The sequence below is a fragment of the Typopeltis vanoorti genome, chromosome 3 (assembly GCF_054136105.1).
Source record: "Typopeltis vanoorti isolate ZY-2024b chromosome 3, IOZ_Tvanoo_1.0, whole genome shotgun sequence".
Lineage (NCBI taxonomy): Eukaryota > Metazoa > Arthropoda > Arachnida > Uropygi > Thelyphonidae > Typopeltis > Typopeltis vanoorti.
Window position 1 is genome coordinate 107148204 of NC_143551.1, and position 27893 is coordinate 107176096.

Consider the following 27893-nt stretch of genomic DNA (forward strand, 5'->3'; position numbering starts at 1 on the left):
TTCATTGAAATAGAATGTGAACTTTATTTCATTTTTTTATTGTAGTTTTGCTACAATGGAATTTATTGCTAAATGCTAGTTTATGAAGAATTACTTCATTATACACTTTGTTTTAATGACTGTGCCAGATCTTTAACAGTCATAATTTTTAAGTACGCCAAGGCATAAATAAGTTGATCTTTAGCAGATCCTATAAATTGATTTTTAAGAAATGCAGGAAATCCTTTATATCCATCTTCCATAGTATACAGTGGCACTCGCAAATGACCCATTGTCTAAAAAATATAAAGTAAAATACTATTTAATTATTTCAAATAAGATTCATTATTTATCTGTAATATGCCAGGCTCAGAACATTCCAAATAATATATTTAATAGATATTCCACAGTTATTTGTATAAAAAAAAAAGTATAGTAATATTAATGACCTAGAAAAATCAAGAAATTTATTATATGTATAGGATACACAAGAGAAATATTTATTTTCAGCTACAGTTTTAAATTAAAGAGAGTCAGGGAAACTAGATTATCAAGGGAGGAATGGGAAAAATGTGCATGAAAGTTCAGCTATGGTATGCAAATGTGATAAAGATATGAATGTCTTCGAACATGATTATGTATGTGGCGAAGGAGTAGAAAAATATGCTTTGGGTTCAACTATTTGAGTATGTCTGAGGAGGGAAAAGAGGAAAGTTCTAGAATAAGACCAAATAGATTGCATATCTAATTATAAGAATAGGCTAGGTGGTAATTTATTATGTCTATACACAAATGCCAGGAGCATCAGAAACAAAGGGGGTTGAGTTTGTTGCTTTATTGAATATGATGTGGCCTAAGATTGTAGTATTAAAGAAACCTGGCTATCAGAATCACATATGGTAACTAGGATCGAGTGTAATGGGTCTACTATTTTTAGGAATGACAGAAGAGATAGGAGAGGAGGAGTACTACTAATGATATCAAATAACTTAAGTCAAATTAGGGTAGAAATGCAAGAAAACAATGATGGTAACAATGTCCCATCTAGCGGCGAGTTTGAATCTGGTGTGAAGTGGAGGTTAACAAAATCAAATATATAGTGGAGTGTTGTTACAGACCTGGCGGCTCAGTTGCAGGGGGACGAAGAAATGCATCACCAATTTAGCCTTATGAATACCAAATGAGTGATCATTAAGGGCAACTTTAATTTTCTAAACATTGATTTGGTAGAAGAGAAAGCTCACGATAAGAAAGAAGAGGAATTTATTGAATTGTTGCAAGACAACTTTCTCAAGCAGCATGTGAAAGAAGGAACTCGAGGTTAAAGAGTGTTGGATTTGCTCATAGCATCAGAAGGGATCTCTGTTAAGAATATGGCTATTTTACCACTAATTGGTGACAGTGATCATGCTGTGTTTTCTTGGGAAGTATCTAATTGTATTGATGCTCCAATTAAAACAGGTTGCATGCTGAACTGCAAAGCTGGAAATAATGATCAACTTAGGAGAATACTATCTTTGGTTCCATGGTATTATCAGTTACTGAATGGGAAAATACTCAATGGGTATACAGGATTCTATGATACCATGAATGTAAACTTTTCATGATTGCTAACTTCCTATCAACAATTTTCCTCCAAAGTTAGTTATTAGGCAGGAATCCAATACTGTCATATCTTATATTTCAGTCTTCTAAAATATAAGATGTGAAAATTGGAAAGTTGGGAGAAACATGGAATGTAAAGTAATGGATTCCTTATTAAGCAAAAGACATGGAGAATTTCAAACATTTCTGTAAATCATGCCCCCCCCCCACTCAAAAAAAAAAAAAAAAAAAACCTCTCCAGACAGACCTAGCAGAATAGGAGCAACAAGATTACTCTATACTAGCCAGACTAGAATAATAATTTTAAAGCTGCTGTATTGCCCTCAAAAAAGAAGAAATTTTAGCATAACATAACCGCAGAAATATTAGTTTTTACTACTATTGAGAATGACGAAAACTCGTCACAAGGCAGTGTCTAAAGCACAAGTTGTTACTACTTAGCCTGTTCAACGTATTTTATAATATCCGTGACACGTTTTTCAGATCTTATCCAGGTATTTGTCTTCCTATCTCTTAATATTATTATTATTACCCAAGACCCCATGGAGTCAAAGACTCATCTGGGAGGTCCTTTTATCATACACACAGCCCATCATACCATGCTTTAAACACACTCAAATTCTCTGCAGACACCACACTCTCAGGTAAGGCATTCCAATCATTCACAACTCTGCATGAAAAAAACCTGCTTCTCACTCCTCTAATCACACCCTCTCTTTCTACAGTTTCCAGGGAAGACCTCTGATTCTCCCTTGATCTCCCACTATTTTCTGTAGAACCTCTCCAACATTGATCCTATAACAACCCCTTACTAACTTGTAGGTCTCTATCATATCTCCCCTCTTCCTCCTGTCCACCAGATTGCAAGTTGCATCTTCTCAATCTTTCCTCATATTCGACATTCCAGAGGTTAGACACTACCTTAGTCAGTCGCCTCTGGACCGTTTCCAACATCTCTTCTTCCCTCTGAAAACCAGGTGACGAAATCTGGGCACAATAGTCCATGTGTGGCCTAATCAAAAGTCTTATACAATGGAACAAGAATTTCCCTACTTCTACAAGTCAGTGTCCTCTGCATCATTCCCAGAAGCCTTTGTGTTGTCTTCACAATTTTGGCTATGTGTCCCTCCCCTAAATTTCAGATCCTTATGCACTATCACCCCAAGATCTCTTATTTCCTCCACCTCCGACAATATATCCTCATCAAGCATAAATTCTGCATCCCATGTGAAAGAAGGAACTGGAGGTCAAAGAGTGCAGGATTTACTCATAGTGTCAGAAGGGATCTCTGTTAAGAATATGGCTATTTTACCTCCAATTGGTGACAGTGATCATGCTGTGTTTTCTTGGGAAGTATCTAATTGTATTGATGCTCCAATTAAAACAGGTTGCATGCTGAACTACAAAGCTGGAAATGATGATCAACTTAGGAGAATACTATCTTTGTCCCATGGTATTATCATCAGTTACTGAATGGGAAAAATGTAAGCAATGCATGGGAATCTTTGAAAAAGTGCTTAAATGAGGCAGTATCTGAATGTATCCCTAGTGTTCATAAATAGGTTGGGAGCAAAATGGATGTGCAACCTTATTAAGCAAGAGGTTCACAAGAAGATGTGGAAAGAACATCATGAGGATAAGAGTGAGAGGAGTTATGAAATATATAAAGCTCAGGCCAGAAAAGTAACAGGTATTGTGCAGAAAGCTAAATTAGAGTAGGAAAAGAAATTGGCCATGCAAGCTAAAGGCAATTCAAAAGAATTTTAGCATTATGCCGCAAGCTAAAGAAAGAATGAATGTGAAAGAATAACTTTATTGAATGCAGATGGTACTTGAGTGTCAGAAGCTAATGAGATTGTTCAATTAATGCGTGCTCACTTTAAGATGTATCAACCAAGTGTATGTAATATGATGCATGGTGCTATTGCTACATTGGATGAAGAGTTAGAGGTTCATTAAAATGAGGTTGAAGAGCTGTTGTATAACCTGGATAAGAATTTGTCTATAGGGACAGATGGAATATCATCCCATTTGCTAACGGAATGTTCATCTGAATTGGTTAGGCCTTTCACATATTTGTGCAACTTGAGTCTCAGCTCAGGAATGATACCACAGGAATGGAAGGAATGTACAGTAGTTCCATTGTACAAGGGTTATGCAAAAACTGATGTGTCTAACTACCGACCTATCAGTATCTCTGGTGTGGTAGTGAAGATTTTAGAGAAGTTGGTAGGAACTTGCATACAGAAATGGGTAGCAAACAAGCTATACTCTGCAAGGAGCAGTATGCGTTTACTAAAGGAAGATCATGTTTTTAGCAATATGCTTACATTTTATAACAATGTTGTGGCCAAGATGGATAAAGGGAATGGATACACTATGATAATGTTGGATTTTTCTATAGCATTTGGATAGGCATACAAAAGGCTGTTACATAAACTGGAGAATATGAGATTGGAATACAAACTATTGACTTGAATCAGGGGATGATTGACAGATATCAAAAAGTGGTATACAGTGGGTGTGAATCTGCCAGATTTAAATTGACTAGTGTACCTCATGGTTCAGTCCTTGGGCCATTATTGTTCAATCTATACATTAATGACCTCAGGCAGGGTCTAACATCAGATGTGCAATTGTTTGCCAATTATGCAAAGATAGGCAAGGCAATCAGGGATGCTACAGATATTCAGCACTTACAAAATGATGTGAATAGGCTGGAAATTTGGGCAAAACAAAAATGGCTGTCAGTTTAATATTAGTAAGTGTAAAGTTATGCACTTTAGTGTGATTAGATTTCCAGCGGCATATTATATTAGTGGGATTATGATACATGGGAGGCAAGGATCTTGGCGTATTGGTGGATAGGAATTTGAAGGTTTAGAGATCAAATACAACTCAGAGGATAATTGTAATTTTGATGCAAACCTTGACATGCAAGGATAAGGAAGTCATTTTGCTTCTTTATAAGGCTTTCGTAAGACCACACCTCGATTATTTGGTATCCCAGATTACAAAGGGATAAAAAAACTGTGGGAAAGATGAAAATGTGAGTTATAAAGATTATGAGGAACAGATTACGAGTATGTGGATTACAGGACTCTGGTTAACAGGAGAAAGAGGGGGGAGATGATATGATAGAGGTCTATAAACATTTGAATGTATATTATAGGATAGCATCTGATGAAATTTTTCATTGAGAGAACACAAGGACATCCATGGAAGTTAAATTTATTTGCAGTCAAGAAAGGGGGTAAGAGCTAGGTTTTTCTCCCAGAGAGCAGAGAGTGAATGGAATAGTTTGCCTTTAGGGGTAGTAAGTGCATCTAGTGTGAATGAATTTAAGGGAAGTTATGACAGCTAGTGTGGGTGATTTATAGCTGCCTTCAATGGGTTCTTGACCCTGGAGGTCTTAGATAATAATAATGATGCAAAGAAAAATATCATTTAACCAATCCAATTTAACATTAAAATAAACTATACAGTAATCTCTGAATCATCTGATTTGCTTTGGAAATTGGTTGACTGGCTAGTTAGTTGAGAGGATAAACTGAAAACAATACCAAAGGGAAAAAAAAAAAAAAAAAAAAAACCTTGTGAACTTTCTGCTTAATGTGAAGTTGAAATCCTAGTGCAGTTATATCAGATCCTCCATAGCCAAAAGATGCATCACGGAATGAATGCCCACACCCAACTTTCTAAATATCAATCATTCAACATTTTAAATAGTTTCACTGTCTTTGTATATCACCCTCAGGCAATACCTCTATGCAGAAGCAAACAAAAACTTACTCCTCACTTCCTTACCACATCCTCATACAACCCTCCTCTCTCTCCACAGATAGGATGAATAAAAATTAGAAAGGTACATTCAAATAACACTTTGAAAACTGGAGACATTAATTAGATTTGGTTGATGGAGGCTGATATAAGGATAGAATATTAGGGATATACTGTTTTTGCATGGAGGAGAGTGAGAAAATAGGATGGCAGGGAGGAGAGTAATTGCTGATGTTTGCAGAAGACTTGCATCTGATAAAAGTAGAGATTCGGAAGGAAGAAAGCAACATGAATAACATGGTTATAGGAGGCAGAGCATTTTAAGGCTGTCTAGTATGAGAGAGAGGCCAACAGGATAAAATACAGGTAGACTGCTGCTACAGTGCAAAGGATACTGATGCATGCCATCTCCCATCTATAGCCTCAACTATGAGACTAACTGTGGGAATATGTAAACCAGGAAGAGAAAAGGAAATGAAATTTATGCAGCCTGAGAGATAGATAATTACCTAAAACAGCATATGATAGCATGGACCAGTTGAGAGTGCTAGATCAAGTGAAAACAACTGAGGATATCTTCATATCTAAGGTACATTGCTTCTGATTAGGGAGAGTGGTCATGCAATCTTGACTGTTGAGTAACCAGGCATGTAGAATTTTTGGCTAATAAGAGGTGTATGTGGAATGAAGAGCAGGTAATTATGGCAAACTTGAACTTGGGAAGGTTTGAAGCTTTGGTGAACAGTACTGTTTTTGGCTGGATAATGATATTATAGTAGATTTCTAGAAATAATACAATTTCAAGATTTCCATATTAATGAGTAGCCAGTGGAAGGATGTAACAGCTTCCACCTTTACATTGCTTGTATGCTAGACTTGTGAGTAAAAGAGTAACATGCTCATAGATATTATTTCTGGGAAAATTCCCAGTAATGTGCTCATTTTCTGTTATGGTGATGTGCCATGAAATAAGACTTTAAAATGGAGGAAGCATCTGACTCAAGTCAGATATCATATACAATAACCAGTATGCATATATCAAAATTTAAAGCACATGTTGAAAAAAAAAAAAAAAAAAAAAAATCAAACTCAGATTCACAAAACCTGAACAAAGTTTAATGGATATTGGTAGTGTCACAGTACTTTGTGTGTATTTTATGCTTCCATGAAGATGAGACATGCATTAATGATAATCCAAGAAGTGGTAAACCAATCACCAATGATACATCAGTAGTTATCAATAGCCCTAGAAAAGAGATGAAAAATGTGTGAGCACAAATGAAGCAAACATGTCAACTCAACCACATCTGTTGTCAGAATTCAAAATTTTTAAAAAGAGAAAGGCTACTGTATGCCAAGTGGATCCCAAACCAACTGATAGTAGACCAACAAGCAGCTTGAAAGAGGACCTTAAAAGAACTTCTGCATCATTATGACAATGATGTTGAACAGAAGTGTTGGCACAGCCAAAATATAGATTAAATATTTCCTCATGCAAACAAATGGTAGTCTCAACAACTGAAGGTTAAGTTAGTGTTAATGACTTACAAGAATAAAGTGATGCTGAACAACATTACTTGCAAATCAACTACAACAGCAGTGTACTACAGGAACAAGTTTCTGCAAAAATGTTCTGTCTCAAAGGACATGGCTAGATCCTCTCGTTTTCCATAACACCAGATATTTCATGTGAAACATGAAATATTTGGTGTTATTATCTTATCTGGTCTTACTAGTGAGAGGAATAAGGCTTATCTAAATATTGAGCAGCAATGATAAGGCAAATTGGAGATTATACTAAAGGACTGTAAATGCATTTTGTTAGTGTTTGGGGCTAACAACAAGAACACAGGTGCAGTTTGAAATGACCCTCATAATATCTAGTGACACATCATTACATATTCAAACTTTCAGTGTATACAGAAGAATGAACACATGTAAGGTTGAGCATCAGAGTAATGCAAAAATATTATAAACAAGTAATCCTCCTTTATTCACAGTTGCATTTTATGCTTTCTATAACCCATGATGTAAAGACTAAAAGAATGGAAAGGCCACTGAATGTGTTGATTAAAGATAGCATGTGGGGAGGGGCATCAGTGAGCCTTATGCAAAAAAGGCAAAAAAAACAATTTTGATAATGATGACAATTATTTTCTTTTTCTCTAGCCAGCAAAGACATTTTTTTAAACATATTTTATCCTTCACAATATGAAGCTTATGGATCAATTGCATTAGCAGATTTTGTGGCTGCTAAAGTCCAGAAAATTAATTATGGATAAATGATAACCATCTGACTTTATTAAGAGATGAAATTATCCTTCACAATATGAAGCTTATGGATCAATTGCATTAGCAGATTTTGTGGCTGCTAAAGTCCAGAAAATTAATTATGGATAAATGATAACCACCTAACTTTATTAAGAGATGAAATTAGCTTGTTTTGGAAGAGGATGTTTTCCTTCCAGAACTTGCCTAGCAGAAAAGTGAAAAATCTGCTCCTGGATTCAAGGCTACCAAAGATGGAGTGATGACCACATGAAGCAGCTATATCATAGATGAGGAATTGGATGGGAAAGAGATCGATGCTGCTTGGGTGCCTTATGCAGGAACTATCTGGCAGAGGCAATGTCTGAATATATTCCAAAAGTTAGGAGGCTAAATAAGCTAATAATAAAATAGATGACTGAAAAGGCTAGGCATGCAGTCTGGAAGAAGAAAACATTATGGAGGTAGCACAAGATGAGTGGCAATAATCAAATCAGTACAGAGAGCAGGCAAGAAAGGCAACTTGCTTGGTAAGAGTAATAAAATGCATGAATAGCAGTTAGCTAATGAGGCCAAAAGAAATCCCAAAGAATAATTTTGATACATGGCCAATACAAAAAAAAAAAAAAAAAAAAAATGATTCTGGAAGGATGATATTGGTAAAACTGTTAGAATGACAACCACTGCAGAGAATATAGTTGAGATATTAAATGAGCAATTTAATATGAATATCTTGTGAAAGCTTCATGCAGAACTTGAATGCACTGGAAAGTATACAAGGAACTGACTAAACTGGATATGAATAAGGCTATAGGACTTGATAAAGCACCACATGTTTTGAGGGAATGTTCAGAAGTTAGCAACACTGATATAACTTTTTAACATGAGTCTTAGAGTAGGCTTCTAAAGGAGTGGAAAGAGGACAAAATTTTTCCCCTTTATAAAGAAGGTGATAAGACTAAAGCTTTGAATTATAGGTTAATCTGTGTACTTCAAATCATGTTAAAGAGATTAATCAGGGCTATGATTCAGAATTGGTCGATAAAAGCAACATTCTCTTTGATGGATAGCATGGGTTTTTTAAAAGAAAGATCATATTTTATCAATTGACTTATTTATAATGAGGTGATAAATTAATTGGACAAGGGAGATGCATACAAAGTGGTATATTTAGATTTTGCAAAGGCCTTTGATAAATTGCTGCATAACAAGCTGGTAATTAAATTTGAAATGTGGGGTTGGATAGTAGATTAGTTCACCAGATTGGAGACTGATTGTCTAATAGGTATCAGCAAGTTGTGTATGGGGGAGTCATTTCCAGAAAAGAAAAGGCACTAGTGGTGTGCCCCAAGGGTCTGTTTGGGGGCCAATGCTGTTTAACTTGGATACACTATGGTATTGGGGTAGGTCTGAATGGTGATTTGCAGATGATGCAAAGTTGGGAGAGCAGAGTAGATGTAGGTTTGCAGAAGGACTTGAATAGAATGTCTGAATAGTTAAATAAGTGGGATTGGAAGCTCAGTGTTGCAGAGTGTAAGGTTTTAAAATTCAGAAAGCATAGATGGAATGCAGGGTATGCAATTGGTGGGGGAAGGGAATCTCAGTAGAGGTAGCAAAGATGAAGGATCTGGGGGAGAGGTGATGGCGGACAAGGACCTGAAGTTTCTAGAACAAATTTCTAAAATTGTGAGGACAGTACAGCAGATTATGGCAATGATGCAGAAATAAGAATGAAGGAATGCAATTTGCAGTCTTGAGGATGGGGAATATGATTGAGAGTTAAGCTTGGGGGGGGGGGGATTTAGGACTAGTTTTTTTTTTTTTTTTGCATGGAGAGTGGTGGAAGGTTTGAATACATTGCCTGAGAGTGTGAATGCACTTAAAGCTTGGTATGATTATCTGTGTGTGTGTGTGTGTGACAGTCAGACCTCCAACATCTTTGTGCTTCATGGATTAATGATGATAATGCTATGATAACATATGCTTATTCTGTTGTGTTCTATAAATGCTAGTGGCCACAATCTCACCAGTGTTGTGTATAAATCACTTAATCCATGTACATTAAAAGGAAAGATAAAGACCTCACAATCTATAGGAAAGTCAAGTCAATAAAAAGATCTCACTTTTTTGCAGAGGTTGCTTTCTAGGTGAAGCAGAATTTTACTTAGCTTCTAAATCTTTGCCATTGAAATTTGCCAATCTCTTGAAAACTAAGAAACAACTGGCATTCAGAAACTTACTGAGTATTATGCTAATGAGCTCACCATAGAATAGCTGGATTACTTAATGACAAGGATAAATGAGAACTGAAATAATCTTGAATCTTAGATTTGAACTTAAAAACAATTCATTAAATGAAATTTTCATATTAACCAGACAACTCTCTATAGTGTTTGAGTTGGATCCAAATATGGAGAGGAGTATCAAGTTTAAAAGTAAACTTGATCACTTACTTGCACCTTATAAAGAAGTTCACAAATAACTTAAAAAAAAAAAAACATCTATCAAAACTTATTTCATTTACTCTTCATGCACCAGCAACCAATGGAATGCTAAGCTGATTAATTGTACAGAGTGTCTCAAAATTCACGCAAGAAGTAATTTTGATAGAAAACACGGGTTTTTAATTAAAAATTGTAATTTCTTATTGATTCATAAAGTATACAGTATAGGGTTATGCATGGAATAGCATATCGGGTAAATGGCCTCCACGGCTTTGCTGGCACATACGCACTCTTTTGTCGAAATTTTCCATGACCGTTTTGCATAAATGTGGCTGAATTTCGTTGATACGGTGCTCAATTTCCTCCTTCATGACGTGGGTGGCCGTGGGCTTGTTGGCATAAACCTGACTTCAAAAAACCCCAAAGAAAAAAGTCCAATGGCGTTAAGTCACATGATCTGGGCGGCCAATTCTGATCACCAAAACGGGAAATTACACGACCAGGAAATGACTCATGCAGTAATTGAATTGTTTCTCGGGTTGTATGGCATGTGGCAGCGTCTTGTTGAAACCACATGTCGTCCACATCCATATCTTGCAATTTAGGCACAAAAAACTGGATTATCATGTCGATAGCAAGCACCATTAACTGTTATTGCCTTACCAGCCACATTTTTGAAGAAGAATAGACCGACGATGCCTCCAGCCCAAAATCCGCACCAAACAGTAACATGTTGTGGATGCATTTGTTTCTCAACAATCACTCGTGGATTTTCTGAACCCCAAATGCGACAATTTTGTCGATTAACGAAGCCATCAAGATGAAAATGAGCCTCATTGCTGAAGATGATTTTGTTCGAAAAATAAGCATCCACTTGTTGTTCCATAATCCATTCAACGAACTCTCTTCGCTGTGTGTGGTCAATAGGCTTCAGTTCTTGAGTCAATTGAACTTTGTAAGCATAAAGATGTAAATCTTTCGTGAGAATACGCTGTAGAGAGCTTCTCGAAATGCCCAATTCAAGACCACGGTGCCGAATTGATGTTCCTGGACTCTCAGCAACACTCTCACGAAATGCTTCAATGTTTTCTGTTGAACGACTTGTTGAAGGATGGCCAGAGTGTATAAGATCACTAATTGATCCAGTTTTCTTGAATTTTTTAATTAATCTTTTCACAGTTGAAGTTAAATCAGGATTCCGACCATATTTTGTACGAAAATTGTGAACTGTAGCTGCCAAACCGTCATTATTTTTAAAATATTGCTGAACAATGAAAATGCGTTGTTCTTTTGTGTAGCCCTCCATTTTTAATAACCCTGAATTGTCACGCTGTCTTTTTTTCTCGTTGGCAACACTTTACTGCACAAATGGCGCTAAATTTAAATCTTGCGTGAATTTTGGGACACCCTTTATAATGTATTGCTTGACAATTCAAATATTAGATTTCATATTAAAAAGTTTTCTGTATTTTCATTAAAAGTCAGACATATATATTTCACTTTACATATAAGTCACATAAGTGTGGCATCATAAGAAAAAATTTCACATATATTCTTACAAACCATAATTCATATTTGTATTTCTACAGGCCATAATGTATGATCAAAAAGAGCAAATCCAAGTAATTTTCATAAGATACCGAGTCATAGGGAGGCTTCTACTGAATCATAACAGACCACATCTAGATTACAAGCTAATAATGCAGTTGTGTTAGCAGACTTGCAAAGATTAAAGAAACTCCTTACATTATTTACTATGTGCTTGATGACTGGGTATCAAATCTGAATTTGTGTATTGAGAATAATGGTGGACTTATGGAACACAATGTATAATATGTAACTAGAAAAAAAATTAGGCTAGTTTTTGTCTTTCACACTCTGGAACATAACTGTTTTACTGTGGGTGCCAAACTTCACTGTTTCCATATTCACAGCATTTCTCGGGAATGCAATCTACAAACAATAAGGGATTACTGTACAGAATGAATCAGTTCAGAGTAATTTCTGTCTGGCAATTTCTGTATACCAGTGGACATACAAGAGTGATCCCAGCCAGAGAAACAAAACAGATTACATTCTAATACTTTGTATTTTTAGATGATCACTGCCATGCACTAACTGCACTCATACACAAACCAATACTTTCTGCAGAGCCTTAAAAAAAATTTCCAGCTAGCTAATCAACTACTCTTCTACTTTACTTTAAAACTTTAAGATTTTGCATTATTTATATAAAGTATCCAACTATAAAATTTTATAAACATAAAATACAAGCAAAATTCCTACTTCATTTCCATATTCCCTAGCATTGACAATATCTGTTTCCATAGCATGAAACTGGCTTAATGTCAATAGCAACCTGTAAAAATGACAGCATAGTTTCTGTGAATGATCAACATGAGAGATAACATGGTAGCTATCAAGAACAGGAAAAGCATCATTGTTTAAGTTTATTTCTTCACGGAGTTCTCTATTAAGTCCAGCAACAATATCCAGACCTTCATTCCTATCGATAAGTCCACCAGGAAAACCAAGCAGTCCATCGAATCTGACCTGCATCTGAATTTAAAAATTAAATTAATAATGGGTATTTATAAAGCTATAAAATTTCAAGCAGCTGCAAAAAAAAAAAAAAAAAATAATAATAATAATAATAATTGCATCTGTATTTGCTTTTATTAGCTTTTAATTTTTTAAAAGAAGAAACTATATGTTTATTATAAGTAGTACAAGAACATGTCATATCAGGTGTGTTATATCATACAAAGAAAAGTGGTAAACTGTCATGGTAAGGAAACAATAGATCAAATTAAATTATCAACAATTTCAGGCAATGCCAATCTAAGTCTCGGTGTATAAGCTATATCTGATATTCTACATATGACAGTATGGAAATGAAAACTAAATCACATGGTATTCAGTTGCTCATTTCCAACTCAATATTTGACTTGCACTTGAAACCAGTAATTTCTGCAAGTGACCAGACTGATAATTAGCTAGTTCTGGTCACTTGTTAGCGCATCAGCAGTCACAGAAACAAATGATTTGAAGTATGAGCCAAATATGACTGTCAGAATGCTCACAATGACAATATGTGAGATTACAGTTATAGCTAAAAAAAAACGAACACTCACTGCTGACACATCACAAATCCAAATACAATTTCTCTCCCTCTTTTTAATACAGCTGCTTGAAATTGTAATCGAACATCATCTGACCATGAATCTAACACATCATCGGACTATCTGACCATGAACATCATAATACATATTCTGCAAGTCATCACAAATGTAGATAGTATGTGCTCAGACATTTTATGTTATGTTAATCTTATTGCATAAAGACACCTATGGGGCTAATTTAGCCCCATAGGTGTCTTTATGCAATAAGATACAATTTAAAATCCATAAAATAAAGTCCATAGTCTATTCAGATTCTCTTGCAAGACCATAACATCTGTTGTTCTTCTCATAGCCCATCCCAACTTTGCATCATCGGCAAACAGCTGCACATCTCCAATTAAGCTGGTTCCAACGTCTGTAATGTACAAGTTAAACAATAATAGTCCCAAAACAGATTCCTGCGGCACTAGCGACCTAACTCTTTTGGGATACCACTTCTCCATATGCAACCTACTGATACCTGTCTGATAGCCAATCAACTATCCACCTTAGTAGTCTGTTATCTAATCCCATTTGTTTCAGTTTAGCTACTAGCTTGTCATGGCAGTCTATCAAAGGCCTTTGACAAAAAGTACACTACCATATATGCATCTCTTTATTGAGTAAATTTGTCACCTTGTAATACATAAGCAGATTGTTGAAACATGACCGCTCCTTAACAAACCCCATGCCGACCATCATAAAGAATACTGATATTTTCATCCCACTTCTGAATCCTAGTCATCTCCAACTTCCCTAAGACCTTAACAATCCCAGACACACAGATTGACATAATTTGTAGCCTTAGTAGAGGGGGGGGTAAGTCTTACCCCTCCTCTCTTTGTGAAGTGTAACAAATTTTCACACTTTCCATTCATTTGGAACTCAACCTGTTCAAAAGGCCCATTTTAATTAGTTGTGCCAAAGGTGCCATTAATTCCAAAGAGCATTCCCCTCAGTACACATGGCAATATACTGTCAGACCCCAATGCCTTATTAATATCAAGTTTGCTTAATTGTAATCATGAGAAACTTAAGTGTACAGGACAGAGGAGAAGATGGCTTAACTGTGACTGACCAGAAGGTATTTGAGGAAGTAAATAAACTTGATGTCAATAAGGCAATAGGATTTGATGCCATATCATTTGGAAAGGAATGCTCCAGGGAATTGGCAGTAGCAATGGCATGCCTGTTTAATAAGTCTTACAACAGCATAGGTTCCAAGGGAGTGGAAAGAAAGTAAAATTGTTCCACTGCATAAAGGTGGTGATAAAACTGTGGCTACAAATTATAGGCCTATCTGTCTATCTTGAGTTGTGGTGAAGGTACTAGAGAGAGAGAGTGATGAGAAGTAGGATACAGAAATGGGGATAGAATAGCAGTATTCTCTGTGATTATCAGCATGGGTTTGTTAAAGGGGAGATCATACTTTACTAATTTACTTATGTACTATAACAAAGTGACAAATGTCTTGGACAAGGGAGACATATACAGTAGTATATACTTAGATTTTGCAAAAGCTTTTGATAGACTCCCACATGACAAGCTGTTAAATAAATTGAAACGGATAGGACTGGATAACACATTTCTGAGTTAGATAAGTGACTGGTTGTCAGATACCAGAAAGTTGTATATAGGGGTGCAGTATCCCAAAAGAGGAAGGTTTACTGGTGGTGTTGGGGATCAGTATTGGGACCACTAGTGTGACCTTCCTCCTTTTGGATACTGCACCCCCATATACAACTTTCTGATATCTATCTGAAGATTGCATGAATGGGCAGGTAAGTGGAACTATCAGTTGAATGTTGCAAAGTGTAAGGTTTTGAAATTTGATAAGCAACGATGAGATGTAAAGTTTACACTTAGTGGGGAAACTTTAAAGGAGGTAGAGGAGATGAGATATCTGGGAGTGGCGATGAACAAGGACCTGAAATTCAGAGGACACCCTGCACAAGTTGTGAAAATGTCACATTGGATAATGACAATAATGCAGAGGATCCTGAAATGCAGAAATAAAGAGGTTATGATGCCATTGTATAAAGCCTTGATCAGGCCTCATATGGATTATTGTGCACAGATTTGGTCACCAGGGTTTTCATGATGATGAAGATACATTAGAAAGGGTCCAGAGAAGATTCACAAAGATGGTCAGTGGTCTTTGGAGTACGAGGACAGATTGAGAGAATGTTAGCTGCAAATCTTATTGAATAGGAGGAGGTGGGGGGGGGTATGATTGAGAAATAAGTTAATCAGAGGTTGTTGTCAGGTTGACATAGAAAAGATTTTTGATAGAATAGGAAGAAGGAGAGAGTAGAAAAAGAGGCCATCCCTGGAAACTGTATAAGGAGAGTGTGAGGAGAAGGTTGTTTAGTGGAATGCATTGTCTGAGTGTGTTGTCAATGTAGACACATTGAATCAGTTTAAGGCTGATTGGATGAGCTTTATGGGTGATAGTCAGGGCCAGTCCAAGAGTAGCTGATGCCCCTAGGCAAAGAAAATTTAGGGCCCTATACATTGTCTCTCTCTATATATTTTGTCATACTCACACAAGCACACGTACACCTACACATGTGGCACCTCTAGACGATTGCCTAGGTTCACCTAATAATAAAACCAGCCCTGGTGATAGTGTGTACCTCCCATGATGAGTTTCTAACTCCATGGAGGTGAGCTGTTAATAATAATATACCTCCTGCTTATTCACTATCAATCCATCCTCTGCACTCTAGCTTTGTCTGATGTGGCCATCACTAGGATACACTGATAAATCAATCATTGAATAATTCAACTTTTTATTTTATTTGCATGGGGTTCCCCCCATTCCTCCACCATCCCTTAGGACTGGTTGAGCCCTCCAAATGAGGGATTAAGTATATATTTTATGACTAGATGTGTGTGTGCGCGCACAGACCTGTTTGCTTGTTCTGAGGGACAAAAAACCCCGAGGTTTCCAGTTGAAAAAACCCTCTACCTCTGTGAGACCGGCTAACTCACCTTTAGTCGAAAGAGACCAGATAAAGGTTCTCAAGCCGTGGATGGGAATTGAACCCAAGTCTTTCCGACCAAAGGGATTCATCTACACCGACTGAACTACAGAGGCACTAATAATTCAACTGTATCCACTGCATTAGTTTTCAATCTGCTAGTGTCATCAACTAACATCATCCTGCCAGTTGTTTTTCCTTATATCAAATGCCACATATCAAAAGAACTTTCTAGGATTTTTCTTAGCTTGATTTGTTAACCTCTTCTCATACTGCACTTTTGTTGTTTTTCCAACTGACTTACTTTCCTGGCCTGCTCTTCATGCAACTAATCATTACAAACATTCATCTTGTGTTGACCCACAATGCCTTCTTCCAGATTTCACCCTTAATCCCTTTATTCATCCATTTTACTACTACTTTAGTCTAGTCTTTTCACCTTTGGGATATACTCAAACATTGCTGCTGTTAAATATCTCATGATCAATGCCTAGGCAGCATCTATATCCTTCCCACTCAGTGGCAGTCGGTGAAAATTTTAAGTGGGAGTGCTGCATATACAAATTAAAAAGTAACCAATTTATTAATTAATAAATTTACATATTAAAAAATTGCTTTATTAAAAATATTTCATTCTCACCATGAACAAACACCAATAATAAAAGTTTTATATCTCACAGAAATAATGTGCGCATGCATACAATTTATCTGTAAGCGACACTGCCCAAACGAGCAGTGTCGGAATCACTCGTAACATGCAATGACAAGCGCTAATTCTGACACTGCGTTAGATCGCAGTGCATTTATTTCATGTAACAATAATTAAAACTATATAATTCTTTTCATATTTTCAACAGTGACAATCGACATAATTCAGCCTTGTATCCATAATAAATAAATAATTATATGTTATTTTAACAAAATAAAATAAGATTTACAAAAAATAGTTCACCTTCACCACAAACAAGCACCAATAATAAAAGTTTCGTATCTCACAGAAATAAAGCGCGCAAACATACGATACACGTTACAAGTGATTCCGACACTGCCTAAACAAGCAGTGGCGAAATCACTTGTAACGTGCAACAAGAAATGCAAACGAATATCGGCGAGTCTAGATGCAATTGTCTGAATGTGATAATTCCGACAGTGCATTTGTTTCATAATCTAAAGCATTAATCGAACAATTCCAATTATTAACTATTCAATCAATGTCAAAACATAAGCTGTAATCTTTAACATGTTGTATTGCATTTATATAATGTTGTAAGCATTGTTATTATTTATAAACAAACAAAATTTAATTTTTTCCTTGGGGGTGCTGCAGTGTCGCAGTGCTTATGTACGAGCTGCCACTGTTCCACTCAACTCCTCTTTTCACACTATAGCTCCAAGTTGCCTCCTGAGCTTTCTATAATTTTGCAGTTCCACATATATCCCTTTTTTATGGAAGTTCTCATATGACTGGCTGCAATGTAGGTGATCACTTCATGGTCACTCTTGCCAACCAGAGGAAGATTAGACACTCTATTCAAAATCACATCCTCTGATGTTAGAACTAGATCTAAGACTCTTAACCCTCATGTACCCTCCATTACATACAGCCTAAGATTGTTGCCCCTTAAGAACTCAAGAAATTCATTCTCCTTATTCACTAACACTATCTCTTCATTCCACTCAATATTGTCATAATTGAAATCATCTATAACGATCACCCTTCACTTGCTCACTAAGTCAAGTTGCCTCTACCCTCTATATTCTATGGTCTGTAGCAACACCCAATCAAATATCTCATTCTATTAACCTCCACTTCGCACCATATTGCTTCCAAATCACTGCCACTTTTTTATCCTTGTATCTCAACCTTGCACAGACATAATTTTCCTACTATCATCAGCAGAACTCTCCTCTCCCTTCTTGCCTTTCCTATCTTGACAAAAAAAAAAAAAAAGAAAAAAAAAATCATATCCCCTCTATATCTATTCCAGTCAAGATGTCATTCTCATTCAACCATGTTTCACTTATCCCAACTGTTTTCGAGCACATAAATTCTCTTAAATTATCTTATACAGTTCCATTGGTCCCCCAAACTCATTGCACATATTCACTAACTGCGCTCCCTTCTCCCTAACATTCCATTCTATTTTGGCAGTGTGTGTGGGGGGGGGGGGATCTCTCACACTGATCCAAACAATTAGTTCAGTCAGAACTAAGTTGCCTCTACCTTTCTTTGTCTCTACCCTCTATATTCTCTGGTCTGTAGCAACACCCAATCAAATATCTCATTCTATTAACCTCCACTTCGCACTATACTGCTTCCAAACCACTGTCACTTTTTTATCCTTGTATCTCAACCTTGCATAATTCTAATGTAATTACATGAGAGTTCAGCCTTCCCATGATGAGCCTTGACTCCATGAGATCTAATAATAATAATAATAATAATTGCTAGTTTCTTTAAATGGATTATATAGCTCGAGACAAGGGAGAACAAGAGGCCATCCCTGGAAGCTATATAAGGCGCAAATTCTTTGCACGGAGAATGATTTGTGATGGAATGCATTGCCTGAAAGTGTGGTGAGTGAAACTGAATTGGTTTAAGGCATGATCTTTTTACATGAGAGCTCAGCCTTCCCATGATGAGCCTTGACTCCATGAGATCTAATATTAAAAAAATCAGACAATAGAAAGAGTGGCTTTAGCAATAAAGAGAGGGCATGAAGCAGACAAGATGATAGTTATGGTGGGTACGAATGACCTGAGAGGTAGTATAAATCGGGTAGGAAAAGATTTAAGAACATTATTAGATATTGTGAAGAGGAAAAGTGTCAATGGGAGAATACTGTGTGTGCTGCCTCGTTTTGACAATTACGAGTTAAGTAGACGAGCAATGATAATGAATGATATGATTGCAAGAATGTGCAGAAAAAGAGGTCTGGAGTTTGTTGATGTTTGGAGTGTGTTTGAAGGAAAAAGGCAGTTGTATGCTAGAGATGGACTGCATCTTAACATGGAAAGACATAAGCGATTGAAGAAGTTATTGTTTTCTGAACAGGTTGAAGTTATTGGGCAGGGAAACTAATATTGAAAAGGTTGAGTGTAAGAGAGAGAAACTTTAGCACTGATTGTGTATTTATTGATCCTTATAGGCAGAATAAATTGCAGAAGAGAGGGGATAAAAATCGGCATAGGACTACGGTAGTTAGTGACTTATATATCAGTTCTAAAGCCGGTACAAGATCTAGAGGGAATCTGCAATTTTTGTATACCAATGCTAGAAGCATTCGAAATAAGAGAGAAGAATTTTTGGCATTAGTCAGTGAAATCTCACCAAAAGTTGTAGGCATTAGTGAAACTTGGCTGTCAGCAGAAGATGTGGTCACTGGAATTGAATGTGATGGGTACAGTATTTTCAGGGAGGATAGAGAAGATAGAACAGGAGGAGGAGTACTGTTGATGACAGCTGATGTGTTGCAGCCAAAGAAAGTAGTATATCATGATGATAGACATGTGAATGAGAGTTCATTTGAGGCAGTCTGGTGTGAAATAGTGACCAACGCAACCAAATATACAGTTGGATGCTGCTATAGGCCAGGGAGTACGGGGGGAGATATGGAATTCATGCATCAGCAACTTAGTGCAATGAGTGAAGGCTTAGTGATTATTATGGGGGATTTTAATTATGGTGATATCAATTGGAAGGAGGAAATATCACGTAGCAAAAAGGAAACGAAGTTCATACATCTTCTACGAGATAATTACTTGAAACAGCACATAACTGAAGGGACACGTGGTGTGAGAGTGTTGGACCTGGTTATTGGTTCAGAGGTTATATGCATAAGTAAGGTGTCCTCGTTACCTCCAGTTGGTGAAAGCGATCATGTGGTATTGACTTGGGAGGTTGCAAAATCTGTGGATTTTTCTATTAAGAAGGGGTATGTATGGAACTACAGGTTAGGCAATTATAACAAGCTTCGGAGTGAGCTTGCAGCCATCCCATGGCAGAACATATTGCAAGGGAAAGATGTTAGCAGTGCTTGGGATAAAATCAGCAGGTATCTGAGGAAAGCAATATCAGATTGTGTCCCCATGGTCAGGAGGTCAAACAAGGCAGGCATTAGATGGATGAGCAGTAGTATCAAGCTTGAACTGCAAAAAAAGAAAATGTTATGGAGAATTTACAAGGAGAAAGGCGATCAGGACACCCATGAGCAGTACAAGGCTCAAGCTAGGAAGGTTACCAGCATAGTAAGAAAAGCTAAATCAGATTATGAGAAGACCTTAGCCAAAGAGATCAAGGGTAATCCCAAAGAGTTCTTCCGCTATGTGGCAAGTAAGAGGAAGAATGACTTCGGAAGGATAACCTTAGTGGGTGCTGATGGTATTGAGGTGACAAAATCAGATGTAATAGTCGAGTTACTGAGTGATCACTTTTCAAAAGTCTATCACCCAAGTGAGGATATCTCTATACCTATAGCAATACCTAATGTGAGAACTGAAGCTAAAGAATCAGAGGTATTAAATATATTGCAAAACTTAAATGCAAACACTGCGGTAGGCTTAGATGGAATATCAGCTCGGGTGTTGCGTGAATGTGCAAATGAATTGTCAACCCCTCTTACCTGGATATTTAATTTAAGTTTGAACTCTGGTATGGTCCCTAGGGAGTGGAAGTTATGCAAAGTGGTTCCTTTGCATAAGGGTGGCTCTAAAACTGTGGTATTGAATTACAGACCAATCACCATCTCAGGAGTAGTGGTAAAAGTATTGGAAAAGTTGGTTAAAGACAAAATTCAAGAATGGGTGGATCAGGATATGATACTCTATAGAGGGCAACATGGTTTTGTTAAAGGTAGATCCTGCCTTAGCAATCTATTAACTATTCATAATAGAATAACATCTGAGTTGGACAAAGGAACTGGCTACACAGTGGTACTTCTGGATTTTGCTAAGGCTTTTGACAGGATACCCAATAGAACACTGTTACGCAAATTGGAGCAGATGGGAATGGATATTAAATTGGTGATATGGATAGGAGAATGGCTCAGGGAGAGATACCACAAGGTGGTGTATGGAGGAGCCGAGTCCAGAATGAGGCAGGTGACCAGTGGTGTGCCTCAGGGCTCTGTGCTTGGGCCAATGTTGTTTAATTTGTATATAAATGATATAGGAAACGGCTTAAAGGGAGAATATTCAGTTGTTTGCTGATGATGCAAAGTTGTGTAGTGCAATAAAATATCAAGCTGATGTTGAAAGTTTGCAGGAGGATTTAAATAAGCTGGTAAAATGGGCAAAAGAAAATGGATATCAGTTCAATGTGGAAAAGTGTAAAGTCATGCATTTTGGGATTAAAAGATTACCAGCTGTGTACTACATCGATGGAAAGGTACTCCAAGAGATTGATGAGGCTAGGGACTTAGGGGTATTGGTAGATAGGGAGATGAAGTTCAGAGGACACATTGCTAAGGTGTCCAAGATTGCACATAGAATTACTTGGTTGTTGAGGAACACACTGACATCCAGAGATAAAGAGGTTATTATTCCCCTTTATAAAGCATTGATACTTCCACATTTGGATTACTGTGCTCAGGTCTGGTCACCTGGATTCCTTGGAGATGAGGAGGCTGTGGAGAGGGTTCAGAGAAGAGTGACCAAGTTGGTGAGTGATATAAAAAATGCTCCCTACATTGATAGATTGAGAGCTTGTGGATTGCAGAGATTGGTTGATAGGCGAAGAAGAGGGGATATGATAGAAACATTCAAATTACTAAAAGGTTTTTATAGGATTGATGCAGGGGAAATGTTTCAGCTGTGTGATAGTGATGGAAGAACAAGAGGTCATCTCTGGAAATTAAAGAAGAGTGTGGTTAACAAAGGTGTCAGAACAAGGTTTTTTGCCTGGAGGGTGGTGAATGAGTGGAATTCATTGCCTGACTTAGTTGTGAGCTCTTCGTCTGTAAATGAATTCAAGAAGAGATATGACAGATATTGTTTTGCTAGTTTGGGTCTCCCACGATGAGTCTACTGACTCCATGGAGATACCTGTAATAATAATAATAATGACATGCAGTATAGATTCTCAAAAAGAATTTTGTATTTTAAATGACAATATTTATTGAAAAAAAAATGATAAGATACAGCAGAATAAGTATTGTGAATGAAAGCACACCCTGAAACTGTTCAATGTGTACAAGAGAATACATCCAACCTATAACTCAGCTCTTGCAACATGTATACACTAACATTTCCAAAGTAATGATAGTTATACTACCTATTTTGTAACAACTGCTACAGTGAGCACACTTTTGAGATGCACATTTTATTCACTACATAATCCAACAGGGGGAAAATTACTATACTTTACATTTATGCCCATAAGTGGTTGTAAACCTATAGTATATTAGTACTGTAGAGACAAAGGATTTTTTTAATAATTCTTTTTAGTATTTTTTTTATTTTTCAAACTTATTTTACATAATCTGGAAACCCTGATCTTAAAGACCAAACATGGAAGTTTTTCAATTCACTTCAAGTCACCAATAAGTAGAAAAGAGTGATTTCACATTGGACAATAAAATTCATTTACTGCCTAAAGGCAATCATAGGTATCCATGTCCATAGCAAGATTAAAGCCTGTTGGTTGAAGAGTGGTTACATTAGCCACTTAGCCAACCAGACTAGCCAATATTTTATGTCATTGCAGGACCCTGACATGCAGAATCAAAGAGGTTATGTTCTCTTGTATAAGTCCTAGATCACACTGCATATGGACTACTGTGCACAGATTTCTTCGTTTAGTTTTCAAGGGGATGAGGATATTAGAGATAGGGTCCAGAAAAGATTCACTAAATTGGTGACTGGTCTATGGAATGTGGGATATGAGGAGAGATTGAGGGAATGCAACTTGCAGAGCCTTGTAAATAGAAGGGGGGGGGGGAATATGATTGAGACATATTAGTCAATGAGGGGTTGTTACCAGATTAATGTGGAGGAGATTTCTCATATGGTAGAGAGAGACAAGGGAGAATAAGAGGCCATTCCTGGAAGCTATATAAGGAGCAAATTCTTTGCACGGAGAATGATTTGTGATGGAATGCATTGCCTGAAAGTGTGGCGAGTGAAACTGAATTGGTTTAAGGCATGATCTTTTTACATGAGAGTTCAGCCTTCCCATGATGAGCCTTGACGCCATGAGATCTAATATTAATAATAATAATTGCTAGTTTCTTTAAATGGATTATATAGCTTGAGACATCATTAGAAAGAATGACCCAATAGATTTGCCACTATGCATTACACACAAATCACAAACTCAATTTTGATCAGCATAAAATGCATTACATGTTCTGTTAAATTATTACTCACTTGACAAATACTGATTCGAATGGGATGATGTAATGCACACAAAACTCTTAAAGGCGAATTAGGCACTATCAACAGTTTTGTTCAGAATTTATCCCTATTTAAAATTGTGGCATTATTTTGTGAAATCCTTATATATTGCAAACTCTTGATGCAAATATGGGCTTCAGAGATATCAGCATGTGTGTGTGTGTGCATGGGTGCATGTTAAAGGAATATGCAAGGAAACACCAATGCCTTTGAACTGGGTAATTAATATGAGTCTTAACACTGATAGGTTCTAACAAATAGTGAAGAGGATCAAAACAGCACAGTTAGTGGCTGGTATATTATGCCTATTGCTAGGCTTACACTTCATGTCTTTTTGCTGAATTTCAAATTGCTGTGATAGTTTGGATGTTTGTTTTGTAAGGTTGTTCTTAGCAATGCTAAGTTGTTACAGTTAATTTAGTTCACATTAAATTAAAGATACCAAGAAATTATATTCTTGGTTTAAACCTTTATCCAAGCGTAAGCAAACAAAGTTTGTATGTGAAGTATCTTCACGACTGGCTACTTGTATATAGAGAGACTAATGACTTGATTAATTGCCTTGGTATTTCACAATAAATACAAAAGGAAGCCCTTTTGAAATCAGCCCAAGGAACAATAATATGCAGTGAAAGAGTCAACACTATAACAGGGTTGATGTTTTTACTTCTGTATCAACCCTATTACAGTCTAGTTGCATTCTCTGTGCAATTATGAAAAGTTGATCTTTAGATAAACAAGTGAGTCATTTGAAATGCTGCTGTACTAACACATGTCACCCAGCATAATTCATAAATAGTTTTCCTAAGGAGAATACTGCTGCATATTTTGGAGGTGGTAAATTCCAATACTGGTTGTAAATATGTAGAAAGTATTTTACCTTGGGTATAATAAATGTTAAAGTTACCAAGCTGGTTTTACTCCATTTCCCAAGTAAGCAAACAGACAAACAAGTCAAGTTTGCACCTGCAAGTGTTGCAAGTCTAGCTGATCCTACAGGTAGTGCAAGACCAAGGCAACTCATGGTAAAAGTAGTATAAGCTCTGATCACTAATCTTAATATTTACTCTTAATGCAAAACACATCTCCTAGAGGAGATGTATGATGTTTTGTATTATTGTATTATGTTTTGTATTATTTTGTATTGTCTTGGTCTTGCACTACCTGTAGGATCAGCTAGACTTGCAACACTTGCAGGCGCAAACTTGACTTGTTTGTCTGTTTGCTTTGCTTACTTGGGAAATGGAGTAAACCAGCTTGGTAACTTTAAAATTTATTATACCAAAGGTAAAATACTTTCTACATTTATATCTCCTCCTGAGATTTTTATTTGATAAGGTTAAAACACCTTATGGTAACTTGTTCTGGTAAAATACTTATAAGCTCTGTATTACTAAAATCTTGGTATTTCTAGCCTGGCTCCCACTGGTGCGATCTCGAGAGGGGTCAGAACTGGTGGGGGCTGGCTTTGAGAGGCTCTGCTTGGGGATAGGTTTTTGCCTGTCTCTGAGTAGGGCGGCCGCTGAGATTATGGCTCTGGCTGGTGGTGGGATGAGCCTGCCACTGGGTAGAGCCAACGCTGAGAAGTTCCTCTCTGGCGGGGTGAGCCTGTCACTGAGTGGAACAACGCTGAGTTGGACGGTCTTTCGGCCACTATGGATCATCCTAATTTTTAGAGAGGTCTTTACTTAAATACACCTCAATAAAGGTCGAAACCGGTCTGGGTAGTGGCCCCCTTGCCTTTAATACAAAACATCATACATCTCCTCTAGGAGATGTGCTTTGCATTAAGGGTAAATATTAAGATTAGTGATCAGAGCTTATACTACTTTTACCATGAGTTGCCTTGGTCTTGCACTACCTGTAAGATCAGCTAGACTTGCAACACTTGAAGGCACAAACTTGACTTGTTTGTCTGTTTGCTTACTTGGGAAATGGAGTAAAACCAGCTTGGTAACTTTAACACTGGTTGTAAAAAACTAACAAGTATGTATATTTGGGAGGCATGCTTGCTAAAACTGAGTAAATATTTTATTATTAGATTTAAAAGGTACTGTTCATCCCCCCCCTCTCCCCAGTGACTTGAAACTCAGTACACTGGAGACACACTCTCCTCAAACTTTGCCTACGGCCAACAACCTATAATATCACAATAATTAAAGATATGTAATTATTATTATTATTATGTGACACCTCCAAGGAGTCCAAAGACTCATCGAGGGAGGGCACCTACTCTACAACTCTCTGTCTCCACCACTCAATCCACCAACTACTGCCCACCGCCACCATTAGTATTTTCACAGACAATCACCCATAGCTTTATATTATTTATATATGTATCATCTATATGAGAGGGATGGCTGCATATCAATGAGTTTGGAGAATTATTTATTGAAATAAGATCTAATATAGAGAGTCAGGGAAATTAGAATATAATGAGAGGATTGGTGTGAATCTCTGTAAGAGTAACTAAGTTATGCAAAAACATTATGAATATAAAAATGCTTAATTACAGAGGTGATTATGATGAAGGAAAGCGTGTGCTTGTCCAGGTTTGGACATATTAGGTATGTGCAAAGATGTCAATATCTGTGATGCATTCGATATGAAATTATGTGCAGTGATGTAATGAATTAACGCAGTATTTTGGCTGTTTTTTTTTTAAGTTGCTTTTTGGTTTATACACTGGAGACTTGTTCTATTTACAGTCATATTCCCTGAATCTTTCCCCAACCCACTATTATTTTCTGTTTGTTTTGCCTAAAGGAAGTTTATTTCATTATAAACAGAATATTATTATTATTCCTGACACCTCCATATACGTACCAATACTGCTGTGTTCATCTCATAACGTTGAAATATTTTTTTACCAGGAGCTGGTGCATATATGAAACAATGGGCAGCATGTCTATAAGCCGTAAGACCCAAGGCATCTTGCAGCGAAATCTGTTCACAATGCTTATTCGTCATCAACAAATTCGTATCGGCCATTTCCTGAATATTGCACTTGTCTCCCATTTTGTTACTTCGTAAAAGGACGTGTGTAGGCTAGTATGCAGTTACTTAATCGGTTCAAGCGTGTACAGATAACGTTGTTTAATCACGGACACGTTGGTGTCACATGAATATCGAAACTAAGGGTTATCATAAAACTCTTCAAATACATCTCCAACCAAACACGAGCCCAAACTGATTGATCAGACACACACGCCCCCAGTTTTCCTTCTTATCATTCGATCTAATTTTTTTGTAGCCGTCGTTCTCTCTTTTTATTACCTTGTAACCGTTACAAACTAGTAGTAAGCAGATCATTTTGCGAAGTAATTGAGCGAATCGTCATGACAAGTGTACAGATACAGCATTTTTTTTTTACCCGGTTATTTAGAAAGTAAAGTAAATTATACTTTTCAAGAAATTATATTATATTCTTGTTTTAATCCTTCACCCCTGGTGTAAGCAAATTTTCGCATGAAGCACCTTCATAACTAATCTGCTTGTATGTATGTAGAAGCTATTAACTTCACATCAATTACTCAGCATCTCTGATGTAAAGTACACTTCCTTTGAATGTGTATATTGCTATGCATTATGGGATGGGTAACTACTCCGATCGGTTTCGAGCTTTATTGGGAATAAGTTTGTTCAAATCTTCTGAGGTTCCAAAAAAAATTTTTGACTGGCCTAAAAAAAAAAAGGTCACTTTTTCATGTGGCCCCTGATTTCTTAAAGATCTCTTAGCATCGCTCGAAACACTGTACTATACTTCAGCCCGGCACAGCCACAGTCAACGCCCGCTACCTCGTCAAGCATCAGCGAAAGTCAAAAACTCACCACGCGACGAGCCCCACATCAGCCCGGCGGTAGACAAGGCTCGTCAGCGGCCTACCGTTCCGCTCAGAGATCTGGAGAAGCTCTCATGGGTAGCTCCTAAGCGAACGTTGATTTGAAACCTCATTAGTGGAAGCTAGATATCAGGATCAGGAAGATATTCTTCCTATCAAGGTTCTATGCCAAGTGGCCTCTTCCAGTCTCATGCCATCCTTTCTTGGCCTTCCATTTTTACCGTAATTTTGGTGGTGTGCTAATTGTTCATTCGATTTAAATGTTTCATCCATTTTTGTTTATATTTACTTATAGAATAATTTGTTAGTTTTATATTCAGAGATTGTAATAATTCATTTGTTTTATCCAGCTGTTTTTATTTTAAACTTTGGTTCCTTTGAACAATAGGGTTTAAAGTTCTGTGATGAACTGCTGACCCAACCAGAACACGCCTCCCG

At 37.0% G+C, this 27893-nt stretch overlaps 1 protein-coding gene across 1 annotated transcript; it reads right to left on the reverse strand.

The window, feature by feature from the left end:
• On the reverse strand, positions 1-26978 carry LOC150108452 (U8 snoRNA-decapping enzyme-like). The gene is made up of 3 exons (XM_090415853.1): positions 26440-26978; positions 12363-12635; positions 1-275 (listed from the first exon to the last, which is right to left on the reverse strand). Exons 1-3 carry the CDS (start codon positions 26629-26631, stop codon positions 99-101), a joined length of 642 nt encoding a protein of 213 aa, XP_090271979.1. The 5' UTR covers positions 26632-26978; the 3' UTR covers positions 1-98.
• Positions 26979-27893: the final 915 nt, after the last annotated feature.

What these genes read in the sequence shown, in the direction of transcription:
- LOC150108452 (XM_090415853.1), bottom strand. Translation starts at nt 26,631, where the DNA reads ATGGGAGACAAGTGCAATATTCAGGAAATGGCCGATACGAATTTGTTG. An exon ending in AGATGAACACAGCAGTATTG is followed by an intron (nt 12,636 to 26,439) that starts GTACGTATATGG and finishes TTTTAAATTCAG; the next exon opens with ATGCAGGTCAGATTCGATGG. An exon ending in CTAGGGAATATGGAAATGAA is followed by an intron (nt 276 to 12,362) that starts GTAGGAATTTTG and finishes TATATTTTTTAG; the next exon opens with ACAATGGGTCATTTGCGAGT.